The sequence below is a fragment of the Clinocottus analis genome, unplaced genomic scaffold (assembly GCF_023055335.1).
Source record: "Clinocottus analis isolate CAN_PGR_092001 unplaced genomic scaffold, fCliAna1.0.p SCAF_4, whole genome shotgun sequence".
Classification (NCBI taxonomy): Eukaryota; Metazoa; Chordata; class Actinopteri; order Perciformes; family Cottidae; genus Clinocottus; species Clinocottus analis.
Window position 1 is genome coordinate 15,736,990 of NW_027176153.1, and position 15,418 is coordinate 15,752,407.

Here is a 15,418-nt window from a genome sequence, read left to right on the forward strand (position 1 = left end):
GGGCTGGAAATACATGTTCTATGCAGTTTCACAACATACCGTCTGTTTATCAGACTGGTTTGCTATTTCCTTTAACTTTACGTCACGGATGTTGCAGTAGCAGTTGCTAGGACTGTCTTTTTTTTCACATTGGTTAAACATTTTAGAGACTCTATTTACAGCAACTTTTACAGGTTATTCTTTGGTGCAGCCTGAAAAACTAAAATAATTCAATTTTTACGGTTTGATTAAGAAAGGAAGGATTTGTTAAAAGACAATCAATCATATACTCATGTGTGTGGATGGGTGTGTATGAGGAGGGTTGTGTATGCGCATGCAGTGTAAGTATGAGACTGAATGTCTTGTTTGCCCATCGACATGTTTTAGATTTAGATTTTTAGAGGCCCTTCTATAGGAACCGGAGTTGGAAATTTACGGCAGCTATAAATGCTGTGAAGCATTGCATTGGAAAAGTGTTGTGCAGTTCTCTATGTATATTGAATCTGTCCCCACCAAATAAACATGAAATAAGGTGGGTTTCAATTCGGAGGTTTGGAACCAGGCGACAACAGATCCGACAGAAAGTCCCTGTAACTGTAATATTGATACAATTCTTGATATTGATACAACATCTTATGAATATCAATGCTAAACATACATACTTGAGGTTTGAAGCCAAGTTTTCAGGGGCCAGTCAGCTGTTTAAAAATTGTTTGGCTAACACGTCGACACCCTTTCTGTCCTCTGGTCTACTGTGCCCCGTTAAAATACTCGTCATCTCGGTGGTAACACTGAAGTCACTAATTAGTGAAACATTTATAGCATGTAGGAATAACTTCAAGGTCTGTGGTTAAGTATAAAATCACACCGTTGATCACTCCTTACATAACCACCACTCAATAATTAGCGCTTGAGTACATTTGTTACAAAATGCACAATGCACTGCACTCCATTGAAGATGTTTTAAGGACACTAGCGAAGCCAACTCAAAATTCAGACAATTTTTAACAATTAAAATTTTCAGACAGCTTGTATCTGCCTGGACTTGGAGGGTTTTCACAGAGCCTGCTGCGTTCATTGATATCCTGTCAATCAAAGACAACACGTTGAAGCCGAAACACGTTGGTGTCTCCCATGTAATATTTAAAGGAGCAGTGTGGAGGATCTGTTGGCAAAAATGAATACTATATATATATATATATATATATATATATATATATATATATATATATATATATATATATATATATATATATATATATATATATGCATGCTTTCTTTAGTGTATTATTATATTTGAAATGATTTGTGTCGTTGTTACTTTAGAATGAGACGTTTATATCTACACACGAGCGGGTCTTCTCCTCCTCACGAAGCACCACAGACTTAATGAATTTAGACTAACTGACAGCTTCCACAGAAGGCTATAATCATTTAATAGTTTTGTAGCTTGTGGTTACGTTTATCTTGCTCAATTCACTCAGTTTGACTAATAATCTACTTCCCTACAGGGAAAATTAATTGTATTTGCACATTTTCTGCATGCACATACACAGCTCTGTGGCAAACCTACACACACATATTCTCCACAACAAAGCCACAAATGTCCCTTTTGGCTAAAGTAGAACATCAGACACTTGAATGTATCTCGCAAAACAATTACTCTCTCAGATGAGTTTAGAAATGACAATAACTTGACATTGTTGTTGAGACCTGTAGCTGAGACTGTCAACGAGGGAGAGAACCTTCAACAGATGCAACAAAATGTGGTGTAATCTTCACACAGCAACCTGTCGCACTTTGTACGAATCTGCCACCAGCTCGCACATTTCCCAGACAAGCTGTGATGTTAGGTCAAATATCCCTTGATACAGAAATCCACTGAAATACTCAGCTGACCCTTCAGGTTCTCTGAAAATAGTGACAAACGCAGCAGCTTGATACTTCTGAGCCAAGAGGGACTTGATTTCTTACTGCTGCACCCCGCTCTTGACTTTTCCTGTCATTCCAATCAACACTTTCAGTTGACACAGCTAACATGCAGAGTGTTATACACCACTGGCATGGCACCACAACTGTGTATCCATGGGATCCCCCTCTGCTGTCATTAATCCCAAATGAGAATATATTAATAAAACTGACAGCAACACAAGCCAAGTGTCTGGGATCCAAACTAATTTTCACTGTGTCAGGAGTTCATGCATAATCATCCGCTTCATCGACCTGTGAGACTCGCCTGCTGCAATCTTAACATCCCCAAATTGGAATGAAAAAAACATCTACCTCCTCTTGGCACCCTTGTGTCTCTCAGCCTTGATCCCCAAAACAGATGTGACACATCGCTAACACACCGCACACACAAGCCATGCTGCAAGATAAAAGCTGCGAGCTCGCCCCAGGTCAGTCTTAACCCAGAACACGATATGAAAAGAGCAGCACGGTGAAAACACTGCAAATTTAAATTTCTCTCCTACTCTGAGATCTTTTATTAATATTTCATGCTCTTGCACAATGCAAACCAGTTCAATTGAAACTTGCTTTCTGCCAGAGAAAAACAAGAGGACGTTTCAACTGCGCACAAAAAAAAACAGGTCACATGCAGGGTTTGATTGAATGGGTAACCAAGACTGAATTAGATCAACAACTACAACAGCATTTAACAAAAGAACAGCAGCAGATTAACAGGCCATAACAAAGCATTGGAATAAACAAAATGTTTTCACACAGCTTGAATCCCAATTGCTCTGCTCAGGCAATTGTTTTTGACAGATTGAGCGACGCCACACACATACTAATTATCCTGATGATTTCATTAGGCTTCCCCCCTCTGTTGCAATGGTTGCCTCAGGAAGAGTTCAGAGCCTGCCGTATGTTTTAAGATCGACCCCTGGGAACCGTACCGGGTGGCTTTTTTCACCAGGTATCAACTCCTGCTAGCATTTGTCACAGGAAGCTGGCAGTCACGTGACCTCTTGTGTGTTTCACGAGGTAATGAATCCCTCGGCAGCAGAGTGGCCCCGTTGAGTTAGATCCCCCCGAAGCATTGGAGTGCATTGATTGGTTGCGGTGCTACTCTAACCAATCTATCACAGCAAATGAATGGTTACAGCGAGAGTAACAGAAGAGAAAAGGAGGAGATGGACATGGAGCATTGTCTTCATCCTGATGAAATGGGCAGGTTAGAGAAGGAGCGTAGTGGAAGAGAAGGGTGGCTTTGTCAGCTGATTTCACTTTTAACAGGATACCTGGTGATTTGACACGCTGCAAAGGACCAATACATTTATATAATATGTGATTGGTTGACGTGTTTTTAAGTGGAAGGGATATAAAGATTGAAGCCATGTCCTTGTGCTTGATGCATATCAAGTACTCACAATGATATAGTGTCAAAATCTTGGATTTTCATCAAATCATTGTTATTTCTTTAGCTTCAATCTCCTCTCAGTGGTAACTTTCTACCAAATGAGAGACCAAAAACTAATCTTTCAGGACCACAAAATAATGTGTCCCTCGCTCTACTCCGATAAGGGTTGTAAACCTCTGCGGGGCTTGTCAGGCTTATCAGCTCTGGTCCCTCATTCTGGTCGCAGAGGCGCATAAACAGTGCTTTAACAAATCGTTACTCGCATCCTGTCTATGGATCTGTACTGTGACGAAGAGAAACACAGAAACAAAACTAATCATGAACTGAAGATCCACGTGTGAAGCCTTCAGGGGCTCGTTGATTTTCAGCTGTGTGCATATTATTTTCGACATTCATTACCAAAAGTGTGCTTCGCAGTGGAACCGCAAGAACTGAAGTCCCAGTTTCCCTTAAGTCATTGTACATGGGAACTCTGAGACGGTCTGGTTAGGGCACATTTGACAAACGAGCAGAATTCATTTTTACTACTTTGGTCATAATTAAAGCATGATGTAAACCACATAGACACCTTGTGAAATATTCATCAGAGCTGCTTCAGTAATAACTAATGAACACACTCACAACTGCCACATAAGAGGTGAGCTCAAGGTGGTAAAGGGGGTCGCTGGCCTAAACCACTGAAATGTGTTAGCTGGCATGCATTTGGTTAGGCAGATGTAGAAATATGTCGCCACTTGAGTGTAAAGAGCCATCTTATCGCTGAGTTGGAGCTTGCAGCTAAGAAGCAGATGCTGTGGACTCGCCTCACTGGCTGACCTGTGAGCAAAGCCAATCAGAGCGATAGACTGGGAACAATATGTTGTGATATGCGCTTGTTTTCATAAGGGGTTCTCTGCTTCAGTCTCTCCAGTTTTTCAGCAAACTTTTTGTAATATTGACAGAGGGTTATGAGAATGCCTACGGGGCTGCATGCCACAATTCAATTCCATGTGCGCCGCAATCTCTGAGCTTTCAGGCTTACTAAATCAATTACACAGAGTTGTGGAGCCTGTGCCTCTCACCCACACACCCGTTGTTTCTATTTGCTTCTATTGGATGGACCAGATACACACTTGAAGATAAGTGGGAGAAATAGCTTCATGCATGGCTACATGAGCTGTCCGGTGTTTGATCTTTGAAGCAAATCCTCTGAGGTCAGACAAGAGCTACAAGCAAGTCATGAACCGACAGGACACAAAGTCTTTGCATCCAAAACAGACAATGTTTCAAGGCTCAATGAAAGCAAAAGATATTTTTTCCTGCTCTATCAAATTGTGTCCTTGAGCAAGTCTTTGTTTGGAGAGACTTAATGACAGACGAGGGAGCTGCAGATTGACCGGAGGGCATCAACACAGATCCAACTTAAAGTATGAAGGTCTGAGGGAGGAAAAAAACATAAGTGTACACCAACAGGGAGTCCAGCTGCTATTTACAGGACAAGCCCCACAATGGACAAAACACACAAACACACAGACACGCACACACACACACACACACACACTTCTCTTGCCTCAATTTTACACACAATTGAATACATTTTGGTTACATAAACATAAGACCCGAGGCCTTTGTAGGATTTAATGCTGTTCATTTTCTTTTAAACAGTGCCCCTCTCCCCATAGCTGCACCATCCCCCCAACCTGCCATCTCTATAAAGGTTAACAGATTTCTTTTGAAAGGTGACTTGTATCCGAAATGGGTTAAAAGGTTGCCTACATGGCCACCGCAATGTTGGGTTTGTTGAACAAGAATTTCAAAATGGATGACAGCGTTTGCAACAAGAGTGCGTGAATGCAGATTTTCAAGAAGATGTCAGACGAGAGGGAGCGAAGAAAACGATGACAACAGAATGTTTGCTTTTTGAATCTCTGGCCTGTGGCTGAACATACATTATTATCTGAAATCTCTACGGGGCCCTTTTCAACAGCAGTGCACATGGGAACACATCTTTAATATGCATAGAATAATAATGCAGATGCCAGGAGTTAAAACGAGTTAATCACTGTGGATTATGGTAAATGTACGCACAGTTGAGGAGTGTCTGAATGCGAGATACATTGATTCAAACTGTACCGACTGTCGTCGTCGACCTTTATACCGCCCTATGTTGCAGCAGCGCACAGTGGCTCTACCTGCAGCCAGCGCGGCCCCGCCCTATCCAGCCCGGGCAGTTGACGTCTTCGTGGTATTTGGGGTTGTGGAGGAGCTGTAATTCCCTTAAAGCTATAAATACAACGAGGGCGAAGATATTTAGTTCCAATTTATGTTTTCACATTTCTGTGATAAATAGTGTTGTGTTCGGATCCTGTGAAGCGGTTACACGGCTTCACACACGACAAGTTGTCTCGGGGGAAACCTCTCAGGCACGCCAACTAACTCTATGACGGTCGATATCTCGTGTGGCACGCGATTTGGCGCGCGCAAAACACACACACACACGCGCGCACACGCACACACGCACGCTCACACACACGCACACACACACACGCACGCACACACACACAGCGCTATAGACCCACGAGACACGCTGACAGATAAATGGATCAATCTTAATAGACAGCAAAGCGGACATCTCTACGACAAAATAACAAAGAAAAGTACAGAGATTGTCAGATTTACAACACGTATGTGTATGATTGAAGAAAATTCAGAACATCACTGTGTGTAATGACAATTGGGTGCTGTGGTATTTAATTATTGTTTTGTCTTATATGTCTTTCCGCAGAGCAGTACACGCTGTGAAAGATTTTACGTACAAAGTATTTTTACCTTCGTAGTTTTTTATTCTTCAAAATGTTTAACGTAGTTCTTTTCAGCACCACAATGTTAAATTGGACGTCACAAACACCGTCTGGTCTTCTTACGGCAACACGCACATCGCGTGCGCAGCTCCCCAAACCCCTGGCGCGGGCACAGCAGCATCAGCACCGGACTCACCTGCAGGACACGGTGATCTCCACTTTGGTGGCCGGGATGCTGCCACTGAGAGGATCGAAGTCACAGACCGTCGCCGTGGCCTCCACTTTGTCCATAACGTCTCCCTCCATGTGTGCAGGAGACCCCGGCCAGCTCCCTGAGCCGCGCGAGTCCCTCTGAACCTGGAGAGTCGACGGTGGAGAGCCGGAGCGCAGCGGGCAAGCGAGCAGGAGAAGATACAGTCCAGACAAACCTCCCAAGTGCTGTCCACTGGACGGGCAACAGCATGGAAAGTTTACTGGGAGGCTTCAGCAGTGAGGCGATTGATTTGACGAAAGTGGGATCACATGCCAAGACGCATCAACACCAACTCCGCTGTTTACCAGGAAAAGAATGAGCTCGTCTGCCAGAGCAGCGGTTGAAAAGTAAAAGCTGTGAACTCCACCCCTCCTGCCTGCATTATCCTACATGGTGGGCTGCGACGGGCACAACTCGTTGCAGATTCAAGCTGTCGCCCTGTGACTGGGCGGATCGTTGTTTCGCTCCAAATTGGGTTTAAAAGCCGCGTATAGAAAATAAATTAGCAACAAGGAGCGTGAATTGAGTGCAATTTCCATTTCTTGCTGCTTTGGTATAAGAATGGGTGGGGGTTCCCTGCAAATTAAATAACCGCCTTAAATAAAAGATACATTAAAATGTTCAAGCAGAACCTTTTCGTCGCACGCAAATGATGAATAGTGTATTTTCACTAATGTTAAAATCACATCAGTTCCTGCAGAGCCACCAGCTCTTATTAATAATTGAAAGGCGGCATGGTCCTCTTTCAGCATCTGGACAGCTCCTTAAACTCCTGCAGCTTCAGCACAGCTTCCTCCTTGCATATCTCGACAGTAAAAAGTAAAAAGTGACGTTTGTTTCTCTTCCACCCCATATATATATATATATATATATATATATATATATATATATATATATATATATATATATATATATATATATATATATATATATATATATACATATGTATATATGTATACATATGTATATATGTATACATATATACATATGTATACATATATATATATATATATATACATATATATATATATGTATACATATATACATATGTATACATATATATATATATATATATATATATATATATATATATATATATATATATATATATATATATATATATATATATACACACATATATATATATATATATATGGGATATTGCATGGAGGCTGTGCTTTCCTGGTGGAGCCCCATTTATGTTTCATCGTTTTCATGATTGAACTATGAATAAATTTAACCTCTCAAACATATTAATTTACTTTGAGTCTCACTGATATACCATTAGAATCTGTGTGTGTGTGTGTGTGTGTGTGTGTGTGTGTGTGTGTGTGTGTGTGTGTGTGTGTGTGTGTGTGTGTATGTGTGTGTGTGCATGTGTGTGTGTGTGTGTGTGCCCACTCCTCCCTCTGTGTGTGATTGCTTCTCCCATGCAATTTCTTTTTTTAATTTTAAAGAAATCACTTGAAACCATTTACACAGTTATCAGGTTATTAATAGACAAACAGCAAATAAACCCTTGTCAATTCAGTCAAAGGTAATAAGAGCTGCATCAACTTAATAGAAATGCAAATCTGCTACAGACTGAAACACTTATAGCTACATATGTTCCACAGATCACACATGATTCATGTAGCCATAGAAACTTAAATGAGGTCCATTATACTTCCAAATGTCATTCCTGAGAAGCACGCCTGCATGTCTATTTGTGACCCACTGCTATATAGTTACATTTACAACCAAGAGTGAGAATTGGGCTGATGAGGACTGTATATTTCAGACACAGCACTACCAGGGTGCAGATTCATCATTAGTCATGTTCACTCTGTAATTAGGCCTTTGGTTGGTTGATTTTCAGCTCCCTTCGGTACGCTGTCCCCTGCTGCCTGCTGTGAGGCTCTCCACTGTTCCAACCCACAGCCGCCCCACTTCCTATAGCTGTGGCAGGAGTGTAATTACGGCTGTATGGACCCTCTCCGCGGGGAGTGTGTGAGTGAGTGAGCAGTGATGCAACCCAAACCTGCTCAGCAGCAAGCCTCAGCATCAGCAGAAGGAGGAGGCCATGACAGGATACAAACTCCAGCATCCTGGTGTTCTGCAGCCACGACTAGCTCACAGCAACAGGACAAGCTGTTGAAAGTTATATTTATTAAAACATTGTCTTGAAAATTATTAAACATTTGACTCTACTACATTTGTCAGACAGCTGTTACTTTTCAGGCAAAGATTATATTTATGAATATGTATTTTATAAAGCATATGATGTATTGGTGCATAGGTAAATAGAGTATGTAAATCATTTAAAAGTTATAAGCTACTCGCAGTATCATTCAAACTGGAATAACAGCTCAAAGATTCGGACGGTCTTACCTTGAGGCTTTCATACTGTTCACTCATCTGTACAAATGAAAAGTGACAGAAGTAGTTGTGTGCAGAATGAAACAAAGAGAGTTCAAGTGCTGCCTATTTTCTTACCTCCGCACACCTGGCCACCTGTCAATTCTGTTGTGAGGCAGCGAAGGAGGGGTGTGATGCTGTTTGATCATCCAACAGCCCCTTCAATTGCAACATATGAAAGGCTTCAAGACATATTATGATCAACATTAGCACTGCATGTGCATGTTATTCACTCTGTATAATGATGGAGTTGAATCAGGTGCCAAATACTTTCAATAACAGCAAAGACAAAAAAGACAGTCTTGGATGAATACAGGGTATGTATCCTAAGCTATGTTGACTTTCTAAGTGTAAATTAACACTAATAGATCTTCAAATTTGTGTGAGTATTTCCATTTCCTGCTACAATTATTTTCATCGTGGAGTTACTTGTAACTTAACAGATAACTATTCTGTATAAAAACTATAAAATAACTCATAATATGATGTCATTCAGCTCCACCTCATACATGATAGAACAACGGTTCTTAACCATTTTTCAGTGATGTAACTTGTGTGTACTATTCTTTGAGCTTTTTATTTTTACTTTTCACGACACCCTGTATGACCGACTGAACTACAAAGTAGGTCTTGCATAGCTTAGCTAAGCCTATGGTGTTGCCTATGGTGCTGTGCCGGCCCTCGGCGGGTGCATTTCTTCCCCTGCGATGTGCTGTTACAGTCTCAATTCTGTTGTGAGGCAAGGGAGGGAGGGGGCGGGGCTGTTTGATCATCCAACAGTCACTTCAATTGCAACATATGAAAGCCTTCAAGCCACATTATGATCAACATTAGCTTGGAAAAAGCTTGGAAAGGCTCGGGCGAAGGTGGCAAGCCGGCTCCGGCAGTGTGCTTTAGAGTGCCGGTGCCCGGACCTCGCCGCTTCCTGGGGCCGTGGAATGTATGCTTGTGACGTCTCTCCCTGCCAGGGAGGGACAGGGCCCCCTGCTCCTGGACCGACTGTCGACCGGGGCGGACTGTCCTCAGTGTGTCTCAACCGCGTCTCCAGGGCGGGGATCGGCCCACGTAAAGGCCGCCAGGGGTCTGACCAAGGAGTCTAACCCAGGTGCGAGTCAGAGGATCTCTGAAACCCTGTGGCGCAAAGAAAGTGAGGAGACAATGCCGACCCACAATCCCTTGTGGCGGCAACATTCAAATAGATGTTTCATTCGTCCGTTCACGAGAACAAACGACCATGACTGACAAACGCAGATCATGTAAAAAAATCATTATCAAAACTTGGAAATATTTTCATTAATCTGTTAAACCGGCTGGCAAACGGACGTTACGTTGCTGTTGCTGAACTCGGATGTAAAAAGTGATGAAACTGCTGTATTTGATATTCTCTCTGTGGGGTTGAACTGCAGCCTCAGCCCTCATTCTTTTTTTAACTTTAGTTACAGAAGCTTTAATGAAAGAGTTAATCTGAACGAGCTCTTCAGTCTGAATCATGTTTCTGATTATCAACTTTTTAATAAACTCTTTTGTCACATTACAATAAAACACTATCAAGTTGTGTTCTATAAACTGTTGTCTGCATATTTTTATGATCAGATTATAATCTGCATATAAATCAGAATCAGAAACGTTTAATTGCCGAGTAAGTTTGTACAAACGAGGAATTTGTCCTGGTGGAAGGTGCATAATAACAACAACAACAACAACAACAACAACAACAACAACAACAGCAACAGCAGCAGCAATAACAGCAATAGCTGCAACAACAAAGAACATTGAACTATACAAGTGAAAGTATAAAAATTTTGATAAAAACAAGTAAGTAATAAGTCAATAAGTAAAGATGCAGTAAATATGCAGTAAATAAGTAAGGATGCAAGTAAAAATAAAAATAAAGGGATAAAACGATCAATAATAATAATAATAATAAGAGTAAGGTAAACCATAACAACATAAAGGGATATGAGACACACATATGACACACATCGTTAGTGAGATAACTTATTTAATTCAGTTTGAAACTGAACAGAGACAGTTTCGTTAGAAAAATCCCTCGGTTTCACTTTCATATTCCTTTCCAACCTCGTTAATAAAGTAAAACCATGAACCGGGTTGTTTAACTCTTCTGCATGACGCAACACTGTAAAAACACAAAGTATTTCAGATGCTTTATTGTGGTCCGAGATGGACTACAACGTTGGAGTTTCACCGCTGCAGACAGAGCGACGTCACTAACATCGCCTGCCGTCGCGTCATAACTACGTCGCTTTGTGAAAGTGGAGTCGGATTCTCTAAACACCGCGGTTGTCTTTTCCTAACTCCTCATGAATTCTCCTTCCCAACTATCCTTGACCTCGTGAAGTTTCCACAGAGGTCAAGGAAAAGTGTTTAGGGTGAGACGTTAGGAGGTAAATATTTGACTATTCGACTGCAGCCGTGGTCTAAAACCCGCAGCCTGCCATTGCCGTCGACGTACAGTCAAGGCCGGGCTTTTCCCTCCATTGGGTCTCCATTGGGTCTCTGGCCACAGAGTAGTGGCTAAGGTCCGTCAAAGAACTTAGCCGTGTTATTACGAGTGGTCTCTGCGGGCCAGGGGTCAGCAGGCCGTCTATGAAAGCATAAAACAGGCAATAAATGGTGTTTTGAGAAAGTGTGAGTCTCTATAACCATTAAAGGCTTTTGAGCATTCAGCCACCACTAGGCACCCTAAATAGTATGCAGTTCACTGCAGCAGAAGGCGTGATTAGCCGTGGGCGACACTTTTCTGCTCTGGTACTGCTACAAATACTTGAGTTACGACATATACTGCAAATTTGTTCTCCCACTGAAGGTTACAAAAAAAGTATATTGTAAAAGCTTCTGTCATTTCCTGTTTTTATGAAAATATAGCTGTTAGAAACTCTGTCATCTCTTTCCTGTGCCGTCTGAAAACATGCACCTACTTGGAAACGAACACCTTTGAAGCAACATTGTGTAAATGTACTGTGATAGAAATACTTGATATAAATTCTTGAAATGATTGTTGCCAAAAGGAGAATATTGTTTGTTTTGATTCAGTTTTTCACATCTGTGTTGAAAAGAAAACACTTTTCAAGGACAAGTTTGCCATCTGTGGCAAAGTTTGCCATGTTACTGTGCCCAAAACTTGACGACTAGATGAATAAACGTTCCGCATTTAGTTTTTTTTTCTCTAACTGAGAATAAACAATGTCCCTCATGCAGTCAATGAGCATCAGACAGCAGTGCAAGAAGGAGTTTAAGCATTTCAACGGATGCATTTTGTAACTGATAGTTCTATTAGTCCAGCCATCTCCATCGCTCTCCTTATTTAGCGGATTAACTTTTTTGTTAAAAAAATGTAGTTAAACTATAAAAAGTTCAATATTGATAGACAAAGAAGCCTTTGAGGGACTGAGAAATTTCATCAACTGCAGGAACCAGGGATTCAATGTAGTCCCCTGTGATCACTTCAGGTGTGAAAACAAGTCCGTGCACATGATGAGAAATCAGCAGCAATGTGCAAAAATAGAAAGAAAAGAAAATTAGTACCAATCAGTGTGTTTTTGGCAGCACCAGAATTTCACACTCTGAACTCCATACCATATAAATTCAAAATTACATCTGAGCATTAATAGAGCAAGAAATAACTACAATCTCTCAACAATGTAAAGCTATAGCAGAGTATGGCACCCTGAGCAGTCACTCTTCCTCTGTGTGTTATAATCCAAGCCTCAATGTGCTTATTTCGGCCACACAGACATATTAATGCATACGAATCTCTGAGGGTGTGCCCCACTGGCGAGCTTACCGGCGCTCTGCAAGGCTCTTATACGGAGGATAACCCCCTCCCAGGTAAACACTGTTAGCTCCGTCAGCACTGATGTCGTTTGTGTTTGTGTTAGCACCATCAGCTACTCGCTGGCAGCTCCTCACTCCATTTCAAATGTTGCACCTTTAACACAAGCCTTAAATATGAATAATGACGGGAGCAAAGCAAGATGGGAGGAGGGAGAAGGGAGGAACGGATTGAAGGAACATATGATTTTCACTCAGAAAACCTCAGTTGTTAGTGTTCTCTTTGAAACCAAAAGTCCACACATTGAGTTATTTTAGCTATGTAGGTGCGTGACTACGACATATACGAGCACGTCATTTAAATAACTTTATAGAAGAGAAGGGAACAGGTAGCATTAAATCCCTCTGACGCGACAATGTCCAAGCGATAATGAGGGGAGCAGTGATACATGAAAGTGCAGAGAATAATTGAACTCAACAGATAAGTGGGGTTTAGTCCAACTGCGCTCCATCGTACTGTCCAATTGAGCTGCACTAATGTGAGGTGGATGGAGCTTCATCAAGCATACAAGAGGGGCTTCACTCGTTCATCTTCAATGTGACTAGAACATGACGATGTGTGAGGGCATGACGGGACAGTTTCTTTATGTGGTAATGTGTGTATATGCACGACAGGTCGGTACGCACATGCATGCGTGTTGTGTGTCTGTTGCAGAGACTCATTCGTTACACTGATTGAGCACCAGGAAATGGAATGTCAGCAGCCGCTCCGCCGCCATCACTAAAACACCGGAGCGTGTCTGTTTTCAGTGGTGGCGACAGGAAACGGCCGTGTTTTACTACAGCGAGGCTCTGACACTTCCCTGTCAGGAGTTCATTAAGTTGAGAAAGAGATTCACGACACCGTAAAGTGAAGGCATTTATTGTTATGGAGTACAGTGGAGATATTTCTTATGTGTATGCTCTGGCTAAAACCTGCAGCAGAATTCACACATAAAATATTTTTTTGTGGTGTGAATCTCTGATAATACGTTGAGAAGATAAAGTTGCAGTTCTGTGAGTACGCTATAAACAACACTCATAGATTTGACTCTCTGTGGTTTCCCTTTTTGAAATGCTACACATACTAAACGGTCAATTCAATCAAATATTTTTTCCTGAAAAAATAAATAAAAAAGATATTGATGCATTTATTGAGAGCTGTCATGCATGACAGTCTTATAAGATTTCATGATTCACAACCGTGATTGCAAATCTTAAAAAATAAATAAAAAACTTGCACAATTTAATAAAAGAAAATAATAATCGGGGGCTTTTCTCATATCCTCCGACATATCTGTTGGTTTGGCATGTGTGACAGCTGCGCAGCGGCCCGGCTGCAACAGACAGGTGTTTTCTCCTCCACCTCAAACAAATTTTAACCATGAGCTCAGCTTGTTGGGTTATTTGCATTATGTATGCCAATAATGTGAGTCAAAGTAATTTGTTGGTTGCACAATTACGAGCTGTAAAATTTGTCAGCTGCTGTAACGATCCTGGAGATAGAATTGAACGCAGAACAATGTAAAACATAATTAAGAATCCTTGCTTGGTCTTTGAGGCCTTGGAAGGGTTGCTGGGAAACCTAATCCAAGACAGTTGAATTGTTACCATTTTATTTCAGATCGTTTCGTCCTCATTTGTGTTCACAGACTCTGAAGGTTTTGCATTTATTCTCTTTACAAACTCTTCAGACTCTACAACAAAAGAAGACTATCTCTGAGCTGCAGCAACATACTGTATGACATCACTTAACCATCTTTGTAGAAATATCACTTTCACATTCTGTTTCCGTGTGGATAGATGGACCAATCAATGCATCCAGTTGCTCTATTTAAATGCCAAGCTGTAACAGATAGAAATGATCCCTGGAGAAGTCATTTAGGGCTCCTTCGCTGGATGAGACCGCCTCCCCCTGAATGCCAAGTGCCCATAAATTTGTTATAGGTATAATCTGTAAAAGTTAAGGTCCCTCACATCTGCGTGCTTCTTGTGAGTGTCTCTGAATAGCGTGGTGTTGCCACACACGTCTTCTTGCTTCACTTCACGTGCAACTCATCATCCACCAGCAGCCTGACCTAGATCCATCCATCTCTGTGTTCACATGGTATACATATTCATTGGGCTCTCTTAATCATAAGACAACCCCTTAAGCAGGAGGAAAAAAATCCCTCTTATTAGTTGCTATCATTGGGCAGCCTCTGTCTTGCCTGCTAGGTTTTTGTGTGTTGCTGCAATCGTTGTCATGCAGATTCAAGGCTGGCTGTTATTCTGCCGTACCTGTGGTCACTTGTAAAATGAAGGTTTGCGATGAGTTTCATGAGACTCTGATTCTGATACAATAAGTTTGGCCCAGTTAACATTATGTGTGGTTGAAGCTGCCTGCTTAGTAGTTCAGAACCAACAACACATGATCATGACCGACTTCCTGCGACTGTTATCCTCGTGAGACTTACTCGTCTTTCATTCAAAAGGTTTTTCTGCAATAAGAAATGACACGAGACAATACCGAAATTCATAACAGGCGCATTCTCTTTCTATTGTTCACAACTTTACTGACTTCAGTGTCAGTTGTGATTGTCGGCTCATCCTATAGCCCACATCTAGTAAAACCAACAGATACAGCGAACTGCGTCAGATTTCTGGTTGTGAGCGCATTAACTCTTTGTGATGTTGGGGTGTACTGATATGTTTGACTGCAAAAAAAACTCAATGATCACGAAAAAATACACAATATTAGTTGGATCAAACATTTCATTGTTCTACATCTAAATTGAAGGATTTCTCCAGTTTTGTATTTTGTATTACCCTTCC

General features: G+C 41.4%; 1 protein-coding gene across 2 annotated transcripts in view; it reads right to left on the bottom strand.

The window, feature by feature from the left end:
• cpne5a (copine Va) overlaps nt 1-6,787 on the bottom strand; it is a 77,636-nt gene extending 70,849 nt beyond the window's left edge. For both annotated transcript variants that reach the window (XM_068597045.1, XM_068597044.1), the window contains exon 1: nt 6,320-6,787. In XM_068597045.1, the coding sequence (XP_068453146.1) occupies nt 6,320-6,429 (110 nt within the window). In that variant the 5' untranslated portion in view covers nt 6,430-6,787. The remainder of the gene's footprint in view (nt 1-6,319) is intronic.
• Between the last annotated feature and the right edge of the window lie 8,631 nt (nt 6,788-15,418).